At 32.4% G+C, this 14,526-nt stretch overlaps 1 protein-coding gene across 4 annotated transcripts; it reads left to right on the forward strand.

The window, feature by feature from the left end:
• On the forward strand, positions 1,814-8,806 carry LOC109720375. Of its 4 annotated transcripts, XM_020247443.1 has the most exons (6): positions 1,859-1,997; positions 2,076-2,106; positions 2,251-2,281; positions 2,429-2,459; positions 2,607-2,637; positions 8,511-8,642. In XM_020247443.1, the coding sequence occupies exons 1-6, from the start codon at positions 1,875-1,877 to the stop codon at positions 8,543-8,545; spliced, it is 282 nt and encodes a 93-aa protein (XP_020103032.1). In that variant the 5' UTR covers positions 1,859-1,874; the 3' UTR covers positions 8,546-8,642. The 4 variants fall into 4 exon arrangements, 3 of the variants coding, with proteins under 3 accessions (XP_020103041.1, XP_020103032.1, XP_020103024.1); XM_020247452.1 differs by lacking the exons at positions 2,429-2,459; positions 2,607-2,637; positions 8,511-8,642 and adding an exon at positions 2,824-5,236 and having other exon boundaries at positions 1,814-1,997; XM_020247435.1 differs by lacking the exons at positions 2,251-2,281; positions 2,429-2,459 and having other exon boundaries at positions 8,511-8,806.

The raw sequence follows: 14,526 nt of genomic DNA on the forward strand, positions 1-14,526 counted from the left end.
ATTTTCAGAAGCTCAATATATTACAAATATTTTTACTACAAAGAGTAAAAGAATATTATTTTACTTTTTTGATATTCGTACAGATTTCATATTTCAATAAAATATTTTATCCAAAAAAAAAAGATGTGCTCTTCCAAGGCAATCTTAAGCCCTCAGGAGAAAGATTTCAACAATTACTATGTGAGACATCTATAGTGCAGTAAATATATGCAAATCTAACCATGATAGTATCAAGAAACAAGACTAATATGTTACAAAATATATTGGCAGTTCATGTAAGAGAACTAACTCGCGGCCTGTACACTTATAAAGTAGGTATAAAACTTAGATCCTAGTAATCTCTCAAAAGTCCCAATTAATTTACTTGTCTTATCTATTATTTTTTCTAACACTAAAAATTCAAAAGGATTTAGTAAATTCCTAGATGATGGATGTAAAATGTAGACCTTTTTATAGTGTGTTGTAATATTCTTTTTTTAAAGAAATAACTTTAATCGTATAGCATGATTAATATATTGCCTACTACTAAAGTAAGGTCAAATATATTAAGAAAATGCTACCTGCTATATTTCATAAAAAGATGTACATAGCTTGGCATCCAAGTGTTAATTTTTTTGATTTTTTGGGTTTTAGTGAAAAAAAATTGATAAGCCCAGCGAATAAATTTTAGTCATAGAAAATTTATGGTATAACATTTACAATTCCAATCCAAGGGCCAAAATGTTTTACTAACTTTTTTTAGTTTCTTAATGAAAATTTTTTTGATGAGACTAGTTTTTACAAATTACAACCCAAAATGATTGCAGAGCTAGCATCACTCATATGTTAATTAATGGCTAAATTACAGTTGCGGTTCTCAAATTATGAGTGGTGTGACACTTGAATCCTCAAACTATAATTTATATTAGGTTTTGGCTAAAACTTTCTAAGATGTTGTAATTAAAATTTTACATTCCAATTCAGTTGACTATATAATGGTGTATTGCTGATATAATAGTGATTTGATAGTTCATCAACCGCATCATCACTATATTAATATCACATTATCAACACGTCACTATTTAGTAAAATAAATTATACTGCGAGATTTAATTACAACAATTTAAAAGTTCAAGTCAGAAATTATTATAATTTAAAATTTGAGTATTAAAGTGTCTCCTAACTCATAAGTTGAGGACTGTACATTTAGCCTAAATTATGAAGTGCTGCCATCTTTACACCCTAAAAGAGGGTGTATATCTTTCACTTCCTAATACAAGAGTTAATAATTGATCATTATTTAGTGACTAGTCAATTTGTTTTAATACTAAATATTTAAATAAAATTTTAAATTCTAGAACCAGTGGTTTACATCATATACAATCTCTTTTGGAAGATACAAGTAACATTTGTCAAATTATAATATCTCAAAGGCTACATTACAAAAAATCCCTCTATAAATACTCATTTTTTTACTTTTTCTCTCCGATTTTCAAAAACCTACATTTTGCCACTTTAAAATTTTAAAAATATTTTTTAAAAAGTACGATGTTAATAGATAGAGCAAAATGATTAAATTACCTTACTATCTTTTATAAGAAAAAATAAAATTTTAATATATTTCTATTATTTTGAAGAATATTTTTGGTATTAATTATTAGAAATTAACGGAATAATTAAAGAATACGGATGAAGGGGGCTAAAATTGATAATTTGAAATGTGAAGTGAGTAAAATGTAAATTTTTAAAAATTTTAAAAAAATAAGTTAAAAAGCGGGTATTTATAAGGGGTTTTATGTAATTTAGCCTATCTCAAACTTCGCTTCTTCTTCCGCTTCTCCTTTAGCTAGTCGGGGATGGGGATGGGGATGGGGATGGGGATGAGATGAGATGAGATGAGAGGAGATGATCACGCGGTCGAAGCTCGCGGATCAGCTGAGGGAGCATCAGATCCGATCCCATCGCGCTACGTGGCTCGCCCTCACCACCTTCTCCCCCAAACCCTACATCGCCACCAGGTTCCTCTCCTTCTCCCCCTCAATTTTTTTCGTTTTTGGTGCCAATTAGGGCTAATTGTTCCGCTTTTTTATGCTTAGATTTTGGATCATCACCATGGCAAAATCTCAGGTGGATTACTTTTATTTGATTGGATTTTGTTGTTAATGGTGTTGATTTTGATGCTCAATACCTGTTTGATGAAATTACTATGAAGGTTTCGATTGAGGAATTTATATTAGATTAGGGCTAATTAGTGTCCTTTTGTATGCTTAGATTTTGGATCATCACCATGGCAAAATCTCAGGTGAATTACCTTTTTTCTTTATTGGATCTTGTTTTTTAATGGTGTTGATTTTGATGCTTAATACCTGTTTGATGAGATTACCATGAAGGTTTCGTTTGAGGAATTTATATTGGATTAGGGCTAATTAGTGTCCTTTTGTATGCTTAGATTTTGGATCATCACCATGGCAAAATCTCAGGTGGATTACATTTCTTTTTTAAATGGATTTTGTTTTTAATGGTGTTGATTTTGATGCATAATACTGGTTTGATGAAATTACCGTGAAGGTTTCGATTGAGGGATTTATATTGGATTAGGGCTAATTAGTCTACTTTTATATGCTTAGATTTTGGATCATCACCATGGCAAAATCTCAGGTGGATTACTATTTTTGATTGGGTTTTGGTTTTAGTGGTGTCGATTTTGATGTATGATGAAGGTTTAGTTGAGGAATTTATATTGGATTAGGGCTAATGAGTGTAATTTTGTATGCTTAGATTTTTATCATCACCATGGCAAGATCTTAGGTTGCTTACGTTTTTTTGATTGGATTATGTGTTTAGTGGTGCTGTTGTCGATGCATGATGCCTGCTTGATGAAATTGTCAAGAAGGTTTCGGTCGAGGAGTAGATGTTAAACTTTGTGGACTTTGTTTTTATTGGTGCTGTTGTTGATGCATGATGTTTGTTTGATGAAATTGCCATGAAGGTTTCGATCGAGGAATTGATGATTGGGTAAAAAACTTTGTAGTTTATATTTATAGTAAGTAGTATGGCTTATCTTGTTCTATAAGGCTTTGTTTGGGATTACAGGGAGGATGTGTTTCATTAGGTGAGAAAGTGCGATGGAAAGATATCACGCTGTAATGTTGTATAGATCACAATCATTCAGTTATGACATAATTTATGCTGTCCCACTGAAAAATGGAGAAGCATATTTCTATATTCTTTTGCTCCATCTTTTTTTTATCCCAATAGTGTTAGATAGCCCTCATCACCAAATGAGGCCCAAGTATGATAGGATAGTTGCTTGGAGTAATTGCGATATTGAAATCTTGATTGTTTAGGATAAACTTCAAATTTTAGTTTCAATCGTGGTTTTGATCTATACCAATCGGCCTGGCTCATGTTTGTGCTGGGGTTTAATCTAATTTGACCCAAAACCTGAATCCCAAATGAAATTTTGATAGGTTTCATGTGGAGGATAAAACCCAGAAGAACAATTCAAACATTTTAGTAGATCAAAATTTTATGCAATCTTAGATTCTAACGTGGCCGACAGAAAGGTCCTTTTGCAAAATGGGAATGGTAAACTCAGAGTACCAAAGTGATACAAATGAAGCCATGGGTCGCCGAGGTGAAAATATGCTATACCAGAGGGCCATGTTTTCAAGTTTACCCTTATTTATGGTCTTCGTGATTATGTTGGCTTAAAATGAAGACCTATCCTTTAAGGCAAGATCTCACGTTAACGCTCCTTGTTATTAAGATGGATGGATTTTTGATGAATGCTACAGTACCCATTTGGTCGGGCTTATTGTGCTCATTGCGGAATGCAACCACCGCCATGAGATGTTTGTTGGGCACTTTTGCGCAAGAGGTTCACTCCGCACCCGCAGCTTCACTGTTTTTTGAAAAGCTGCAAGCTCACAGCTTTTCACCACAGCTACATAGTGTGGCACAGGAGTGGGCCGCACTGCTGGGCCAAACAATGCCCAAATGGTTTGCTATACTCTTTTTGTTCCGTGAGAGTCTTGCTTGATAGAATTAGAGAAAGTATATCCATTAGTTAATAGCCTTCTTGCTTGATAGAATTAGAGAAAGTATATCCATTAGTTAATAGCCAGTTAACAAATGTAGTTGTAAATAATTTTTAGGCAAGAGGATAGAATTATTCCTCTAATATGTTTTTATCAGTATGCTTATTTTAACCAATAGAACAGATACTTTAGCGTAGTTGTGATATTCTACCCTAGAGTAAAGCACTTGTCAACGTAGGTTACTTTTGTTGGTAGTAATAGGCTGGAAGGTGAGTATTTTATATTTAGTTAATAACAAATTGCTTTAGGAAAAAAAAAACCTTTGTGTAGGATAAAATGCTAGAGTACTGAGATTAGTAGCTTGCCGTAGGTTAGAGGCGCATTGTCATTGCCGTAAGAGCACTTGGCCCTCTTATGAAGGTGATATGGCAAAAACACTCTCAAGGCACAATTTACCTGACTCGATTTTAGTGGCTTCTCAATTGACACACCCATTTAGATACAATATGACCCATTGAACTTTGATTGCCAAAGAAATTAATTTTGAAAAAGAAGGTTTAAGGAAAAAGGAAAGTAAGATTAAACTATAGTTATGTTGTCTCTGTTAGGCCCTTTAATAAGCAAGTCCTTGTAGTTTCAAATGAGTTGACCTGTTGAGATACAATTGTCTTCTTCCCATCAGGTCATTAGACTTAATTAGCATGGGCATATGTGATGTAGCATCTAAAATAAGCCGTTAAAGTAGTAGACCCTCATTGAGCCTAAGATTTAATTTGACTTATGTGATTCTCATGTTGAAATAACCATCATGGCGACAAGTTCACATCAATAATTTAAAGTTCACTGCTAGATATGAATTGCTGATTGGAGAAGATTTGGGACTTCCTCCATCATTTTCTTGATCAAAAGGATAAAAAGAGGCCTATCAGTGTAGGGCCTTTCCCTCTTATGTATGTAACATTCCTCCACAAAAGGGGCACATAATCGTACAAGTACCTACAAGAAAATAATAGAAAAAATTTAGTGAAGGTGAGCAGTAAATACTGTATATGCAATCTGATTAAAGGAACGTTTGACAAATAAGGATGTAAATAGTAATATGTATTGGTCAATTATAAATTAGTTTTAAAAAAACATTCATTGATCATCAGAAAATATCATTTCATTATGTGAGATCTACAAAGATTTAGCAGATCAATTGACTGGGCCTTTCTATCAACACAGTCTAGAATGATTGACAGGGATGGGATTGAAACTCATGAAGGCGTCACATAGCTATCCTTTGTGACTGGCAGTTGCGTGAAGAAGATTCAGTGGATGAAAATGATATGACTGCTTGACTTGATAGAGCACTAAACATTGAGGGCGTCTCCATCTTATCTGTATAGTGCTCACATATGTAATGTTAAAGGTGATGCTGATCTTTAGTGAGCCTGAAGCAGGATTATCTTGAAGGGATTAAACCATGTGAGAGTTCTTGTCAGGCCGCAACTTTGCAATTAAGCCTAATCCTTATAAGCTCTTATGGAACAAGATACAATTGCTTGGCCAAAGACCCATTAAGACTCAGCTTGTATGTGTGGCTCCTTTAAGTTTGATTAAGAATTCAGTTCAAGGTCTACTGTACTGTGTTCATTCAGTTTGAAATAACCAACGCTAGTCAAAGGTTCGAATCTAGAAGATACCTTTACAAAATATGCATCATTTATTGCCACTTTAACATTTTTTTTCCTTTTATTTCTTATTTTTTTGATAGTTTTATAATTTTGTTCCCTTCTATGGAGGAATGTTATGTATAAAATCAGAAAAGGTCCCAAAATCACACCACCTTTTTACCTTTTGGTGTGGGCAAAGTGGGGGATTCCTCATCTTTGTCCATCAACTATTCTTGCATTGTAGCGGACTATGCACTGTTAATGTGAAGTTGCGACTGTAATGTCTACTTTGACATGAGAGTGATATAAATCAAACTACTCTCTAAGGCTACATATGAGTTAACTGATTTAAAGCCTCATTTAATAGGCTATACACATAGATTTGTTGAAAGTAAGTGTGATAGTAAGTAGTCTAAGATTAGGCTGAGCGACAAATCATAGTACTCTTACGACTGGCATTTTATTGCAGATATAGAGGTTCCTAAAACTCAGCTATTTTGGCTAATTTGAAATACCTTTTCCTAACCTATTGTTAGTAATATATATTTATATAGCTTTTTAACTGGTTGAGGCTGCCATGACGAGATCATAAGAAATTTCCAGATCTATGGCAAGCATCTTCTCTAGGAAACCGAGGATCCATGACAATGAAAATAAGGTATTTCATGTTCCTGAAGTCTAAGTAACTCGTAGAGACAAGCAGATATAATACCAAACATGAGCTTTTGGTTACTTTAGTTTGAAGCCAAGATGGTTCTTTTTTAGCTCTTTCGACATGCCGATGTGCAGCATTTGTAGTCTGGGAATTCTTCTCCTAGGAGGGTTAAACTGATTGATTGAATAAAGCTAATGTAGTACACCAATATGACTTAACTATAAATTTAATCAGAGGTTCAGTTGTGCTAGATTAAATATTTTCTAGAAAACTTCAGATACCTTAGTTGTATTATAACCTATTTTTGCTTACATATTGTGGTTGACATTGTAACACTTTGCTGTGCTAAGGTGTTGTCCTGGTTACTTGTTAGGAAGTGCCGGTAAAAGTCATTAAGATTTAGCATGCGACAATCACAGAGTTCATTCCTATAAAAGAGGAGGGTAGAGGAAGTAAAATAACTCATTTACCAATAGATTAGCAAGCCACTTGATTATTACTCTCTCAACTTTTATTCAGTTGATGCAAATTTCAAGTAGGCAACTGGAATAGCAACCTCAGATCAATTAAGTATCTCTGAATGATGCATAGGGTGTCTAAGTTTTGTAATTTTTACTGTACCACTATGAATCAGGAGAGGTTTTTTCAACATATTTTGGTAGTGGTTGAGATTGGGTGAGAAATGTCTAACTTGACCCTATGTTACCGAGACTGTAGTTGATCTTATACCTTTTCTAGGATGGTCCCAACACTCTTAAAACCCCCTATTTTAGTTAGAAATTTCAATGTAAGTTATCTTATATGTACTTATAGGAGTTTGACTCCTTTTCATACTTGTATTCATATATAATCTTCTAGCATTTCTTACTTCATTGGATTCTTTCATATGCTATCCAAAATTTTCATGTTCAAAGCCTTCTTTGTTAGCATTGTAGTGAGTATATGAGATCAAAATCATGTCCTTCCCAACCTAAACCTATCAAGTAAACTCGACCACTTTTTGATCTCCAAAAGTTGGCTTGCTGTAAGTTTGGAAGATGCTCAATAACTAAATAGCTTGAACTGGGTTAGGGTTTATATTTTTTGTAATTTATTTGAGTTTACTTGACCCTTCAACCAAATATAGCTTGCTTGAGCAGCAGCCTTGTCTCGATAAGACACCCAAATTTCATTAGCTTCATTCTTTTCTATTTGCATAGCTAGTTACTATTTACTCTTTATAACAGCCTTTGCTTTCCATGTTTTTAACAATTCTATAGGACTAGCTTATGCTATTGCAAAATTAGAGGCCACAACTGAACCAATCTAGGAAAGAAGATGACAAACGATAGGGCATTCTTATCTCCCAGAAAAACCCTCCCATAGGCCATAACCCACCCCCCTTTCTCTAATTTACTGTTTTAGCCACTTTGATAGGTGTGTATGTGCAAAGATTTAATAACTGTTTTGACATTGTGAAAACTTTCGTGTTAAAGATACTTCACTTCTTCCTCTACAATGCACTTTTTGGCTATTTTGGGTTCCATCTGTTTCTTCGCCTTTCTCTTACTTAGAGGTCTTGTCTTTTATGTAGCTTATTATAATCACCATTGCTTACTGCAACTGCAAGTCAAATGGCTAAAATGAGCCTCAAACTCTATTCTCATTATAAAATATTAAAATGAATTCAAAAATTTCTGTTATAGCTGTAGAATAGACGGGGTCATTATCTGCAGTTTTTGCTTTGTGTTCATATCACACCTGAAACATTGTAAATAACTGTGCTATCGTATATGCACAATTCAGATGCGAATCAATGAGCAGTGAAAGTAAGCAAAGGGCAGTCATTGGTCGGTGAAGTTGCAATATACAGAAAGCTGTTGCATATAGATAAAGCCTTAGAAAACAATACTTAGATATTTGTGCAAAAGTTTACTAATGGAAGCTAGAAGTTTTGTGAGTCTTGGAAAGTTAGGAAACAAAGGATTGGGATAACTTGAGCTGGAAGTAACTTGTAGTCATAGACACCTAATAGCTTTACATAAATAGATAAAAGGAGCAAACGCTGTCAATTAATAGATCTTATCCGAAGAATGCATTATATTTCTTTAAAAATACTGTTATTTTGTTTGTGTAATTTTCCTTACTTTTATGCACAATGCTATAATAATGGACATCGAAAAATTTCATTGTATTTTGTAGGAGGGATGCTATCGTGGCTCTTTCATACGCCTTGATATTTTGTTTTCTCAAAATCTCTTGTTGCATAAGCCTTTATTTCAAAATTTTCGGGCTTTCTGCTGTCTTTATAATTCTTGGAATTTTACTACCCATATGCCTTAAAATTTCTAGGTACAAAAAGTTAGCCAGGAAAAGGGATAGAAGATTATTGTTACCTTTATCTGTATAGATATATATAAGAGATTTAAAACTCTTTTTTATTTTGAGTGACCACTGGTATATGGAAATCACTTAATTCTCTTCGATTTAAGTATTGATATTGCTCGCCAAAAACTTGAATCTCACTTTTATTATGAATTTCTTCCTTTACTGAATCAACATGGTATCTGTTTCCAATCCTACTTCTGATCGGAAATTTCGCTTTTGGGACCCTAAAAGCTTATTTCATCTTCCAACCACAACCACAACTTTTTGGACTTTTTCTTGTTTAACAAGTAGCTCCTGATTTGGGAGCAGTGAAGTTATTCCAGGAGCATAGCAAAACAGGATGATGTTATACCTGCTTTTGACATTTTGAAAGCTACATACGTGGTCAAGCATTTATGAAGAATGAAAATAAGAAACATTCCTTATCGCTTATCTTCTATTTCATGCGGCAGAATTTTAATGCTGCTTTTTCAACTGCTTGTAGTCTTTTTGTTTTTTTTTTTTTTTTTTTTTTTTTCTTGAAGTATTTATATAAATTATCTAATTTAAAAAATAAATTTTAGAGAGTTATAGTTGGATGACTCTTTTTAGTATAATACACATAGTTAGTTAATTCGGATTCGGCAAAATTTCGGTACGGATATAATACGTATAAAATTCGTTTTCTAATTTTTAAATTTGTTGAAAAATTCGGCTTAAAAAACGAATTCGGTATAAAATATAAAATATAAGATATAAAATATAAAATAATTTATATTTAAAAATAAAACTATAAGTTTTTTATTCATATTTTCAATAATTCGGCAATAATTCGCGAATTATTCGCGAATAATTCGGCTGGCCCAAATATTCGCGAATAATTTCCTTTCTTTCGGAAAAATTCGTAAACGGACCGTTTAATTCGGATTTTCAATAATTCGCGAATAATTCGCGAATTTACTAACTAGGATAATATATATATATATATATATATATATATATATATATATATATATATATATATTTGCTCTTGAATTTGTTAATGTGTGAAAATTTTGGTATTGTCATTACTCTTTGTTTAAACTTTAAATGCTACACTTGGTTCTATTACTTGGTTCGCAATTCTTGGAGGGGTAAATAATACCCAAACAATCTTGAACCATTTAGTGTTGTTTTGATTTGGTCCTTGATATCAAAATTGTTACAATTAGGTTCCACAATATTTTCTTTTAGTTGTAATTTTATAGTTTCTGTTTTAGTTTCTTTCTAAATTGGATAGAATTATCTGAGTAAATTGTATTGGAATTTCCTTCGTTGTTATTATTTTACTTAGTACCAGTAACTTGTGTCAAGATTCGATACCTTAGAGCATGGGAACATCACATTCATAAGATAGAGATGGTTAATTATTGTTTGCTTAGTTAAATGTAGGTAGTGAGTTAAATTAAGGGGCCGCTTGGTTCAAGGTTTGTAATATTCCGGAGATACCGTAAATTTTATATTTGGAGCAGCAAGTTTGTTACTAATTTATCAAACCGCTTGGGTTTGGAGTTTGTTAGTAACTATTATATTCTTATTAATGGACTAATAATGATTCCCATCAAATATGAAAATGAGAATACCTTCTAACTCATCATAATCTAGTATTTCTACCATTTAGGATTTGCAATAATTCCACGACTTCACTAACATCTTTTACAAATTACCTGACTAAAGTTGAATGACAATAATTTAAATATATAAGATAGAAAACATGGAAGATTACCGGAATTTACAAACAGTGAATTAAACTTATGATGATTACCCTCTAATTGTGAAGTTAGTTGATGGGTTTCTTATTTGTGACTTTTGTTTCCGTTTTCTAGGCTTTTGAACTCTTAGTAATGATTGGGATTTGATCAATTACTAATTTTGGGTTACGCGGCTATTCTCTGATCATGCATGCATGTGGTTCTCTTTGAGCGGTCAAAGCGCATGCGTTGCTAATCTTTAACAAGTTTCAGAAAGCTGAGTTAAATATTGTTTGCCATCCTCTTATTGTGTGCTACTTGATGGGCTCTTTTTTCAGATGCTCTACTTTTGTTTCCATTTTTTCCTAGGGTTTTCAACTCTTATTAGTGTTTGAGTACAAATATTTTTTTTAAAAATTATTTTTTAATAGCTTTAAGCTTTTGTTGAAAATGATTGTTTCATATAATTTCACATAATATAAGAAAATGAAATGAACCCCCGCCTCAGTCTTATTTAATTTATTGCTAATTTTCAATTATGTGGCAATTCGCAGATAGGAACTAATGCTTGTGGTTATCATAATTGTTATTGTTAATGGCTAAATAAAATGGATGGATATGATGTAGGTAACAAAGAGACTAATTATTAAGAATGTCTCTTTCAGATGTTTTGTAAGTATTTGAAGCACATTAGAGGTGGTTAAATTGTAATTATTCTAGCTGGTTTTTGCTATGATTCTTAGACATTTAGAATGGCTAGTCCCTGAATTTTCACTTAAGGTTCTTTTTGGTCCTCAAAACTTTCTTTATATCTGTGGCCCTCAAAACTATTAAAAAAGTTTTGCTTATATTCCGTACGTGTTTACTATTAGAGGATAAATTATTGCCTACAATTGGTGGATCTTTTGCCCATATTTACTATTCTAGAGAATAAATTATTGCCTACATCCAATGCATCTGTAAATTTATGTACTGTGTATTTATCAAGTACTGTTTCTATTGCATGTTTCGGCTCTATCATCCATTTGAGTTACAATTTTTCTTTGTATAAAAATTAGTACTTTGAATTGAAAGTATGAGATGAGTTAAGAAACGATGAATTCGTACCGCTCGAACAAATGGATGAGCAAGGTGTAAATGTGAGACCTAGCTAGTCCTATATATAAGAAATAATAGGGTTAAACCTCTTAATTCGGTTATAGCATGTCAGGCGGTGAGTAGGTTCAATAGGTTAAGAAAATTAAGCGTGTTAGGATTAGAGTAGTTTTGGATGGATGACCTTCTGGGAAGTGTGGTGTTATAGTTGGTATCAAAACCAATTATCAGCCGGACGTGTGAGATGAGTTTCGACTGAACCTGGTTATACAACGGGGAGAGTGAGTCTCTCATGTTGATGACTGTTGTAGGTAGAGTACGGCTCACCATAAGGTTCTATATATAAGTTATAAAAGGTATAATAGGGCTAAACCTTTTAACCAGACTCTGGCATTCTTGGGAAGTGAGGCGTCATAGTAAACAATATTTTCTAGTGTAAGATAGAGACTAAAAAGAAACTATTGAAAGTACAGGGATTAAATTAAAATCTAATAAAAAGTTAAAAGTCTTTGAATATTGAAATAAAAAGTTTTGAGGACCAAAGTGAAACTTGACTCAAAGTTTGGGGACTGGTAGTGCAATGCACCCTTTAGAAAATTAAGGTTACCCCTTTTGATTGCGAGTGCTATAGTTTATTTACAATCATATACTCTCAGATGGAACTAGGAAATCCACCTGCTAATATATCTGTTGAAGCAGAAGAGACTTTTTCACTTTTTGCAGTGGTGTATTTGCATGGATATGTTTCTTTTTCTTTTCTATTCCCTGCTATGTTTTTCGTTCTGGGATAAATGCATCACAACACCTGAACTTTCGCTTATTACTAAAGAGTCATCTGGGTTTTGGAAACTTCACATTTGATATTCAAACTTTCAAAATTATGTAGTTAAGCACCTTCGATTATATTTTTTCAATTTTGAGTTAATAACATCAGCCAAATGGTTAATAATAATAATATGTAAGATTTTCATGACATAAAATTTTACTTTTGTGGTTAAAAAAAGAAAAGAAAAGAGTTTCAGTATTTGACTTCCAAAAACTTAAATATGTAAGTGTGATCAATTTTGGCACTAAGAGTAATTTTTGATATCAAGAAGACTGGGTGTCTATTGCTGGAATGCGACTCTTACTGTTATTGATCATTATGCTAATGGCTCTCACTCTAAACAATCAATGTTTAAAAAATAAGATCAAATAGCGACTCAAAAATATTATTGAGTCAAGAGCCACTGGTTCAATCAGTGGGTCAACCATCGATTGAATTAGTGACGTCCACATAACGTCATAAATATAAGTTTTGAAGTTCTAATTTTTATAAGACTAATGTGTGTTATTAGAAAATAAAATTAGTTAAAGTAAAATAAAATTAGTTTAAGTAATTTTAAACCTTTGGATTGTAATATGACTTGGATAAAAGAAAACTTGGCCCTTTCGATGGTTAAACTACCCGTTCGAATGGTTCAAAACCAAAATCGTTTTATAGACTAGATCGGTTGAGCAGACCGGCTCGATCCGGTTTTTAAATCATTGCAAAATAGTCGGTAAGTTTAGGTGACTGATTAAAAGAATTTTAAAGTTAGATAATGATATTAAATTGACTAAATTACATTTTTGGTCATCAAACTTTGAGTCTTGTGACATTTTGATTCTGAAACATTTATTTATTGCACGTTGTGACTCGGAACTTTTTTTTTTTTTGAGAGATAGGTAGCATGCCACCAGCTTCGTTTATTTCATTTAGAAATAAACTTAGCTGAAAATATGAATCAACTAGGATTCAAACTCGGGACCTCGGGTACCACCAAACCCTTTGCCACTTGCATTAGGGATGGTCGGTGACTCGAACTTTGTAAATTATCATAATCCAGCCTAACAATTCAATTTAATTGATTAGATAATGACGTATTGCTAATGTGAAAATCATGTAACATCTTAATTATTTTTGTGTTATCAATCACAGCACTGTTATATTATTTTTATGCTAGCATTACATTAATATTTAGCCAACTAAACTAGATTGTAGAATTGTAACAATTTAGATAATTCGAATCAGAAATTATAACAAATTAAAATTTGAGTGTCATGCTGTCTGTCAGGCACTTTGATAGTTTGAGGACCAGAAAGGTAATTCAGCCTATAAAATTGTTGAGTTTTTAAGTTTAGGTGCTTATCTTTATATAAGTAGTAAGTTCCAAGTGATTCTGCTGCATTCATTGCATTTATTTTTAGTTGGCTAGATGGCAGAAACTTTTATGTTAGGGGCAATTGCTTATATACTCCTGAAAAATTTCGATTTTTCGATTTACCCCTCTTAGAAGGCTAATATTGAAAATAATTTTTTACGCTCCAACCTATTTCTAATATATCCCTATAGTTAAAATTTGTTAATTAACTTTGTTATTTCTGTAAAATTACTATTTTACCATTTCAAATATTACCTTCCACCATCACCGACTTTTTTATTTGCCCTTAAAATTAGGGGCACAAAAAGTATTTTGACTTTTGGTCTTTTCAAATATACCCCTCTACCGTTACCAACATTTTTTATTTACCCTTAAGTTAAGGGTAAAATTGGCATTTTATTTTTTTTTAAGAGTGGTAGATATTTAACTCACGTTTAATCTAAGTTAACTTAATAGGAGATAACTGCGGGGGCATTTTGCAATAATGGTGGAATATATGAGAGGTATTTTAGAAAGAAAAAAAAAAAGTAGGAATAAATCGGATATTTTCAAATGTATAAGAGGTATATCGACAATTATCCCTTTATGTTAATACTCATTTTTTTTTTACTCTCTTTCTATGACTTTTGAAAATCTATATTTTGCCGTTTAAAAATTGAAAAATTTTTACTTCGGCCTCTGCTGTTAGTGTTTCATTAAGATTCTATTTATATTCTATTATTATATATATTTTTATATCCAAAAATTTTATGTAATTTAGCATTTTTAGTTTTGTCCCATTTATTTCTTTCCTTCTGGGAACGAATGGATATGCTTAAGAGCATTCCTCTATAGGGAAGGACA

Source organism: Ananas comosus, linkage group 1, assembly GCF_001540865.1.
Source record: "Ananas comosus cultivar F153 linkage group 1, ASM154086v1, whole genome shotgun sequence".
NCBI classification, from domain to species: domain Eukaryota; kingdom Viridiplantae; phylum Streptophyta; class Magnoliopsida; order Poales; family Bromeliaceae; genus Ananas; species Ananas comosus.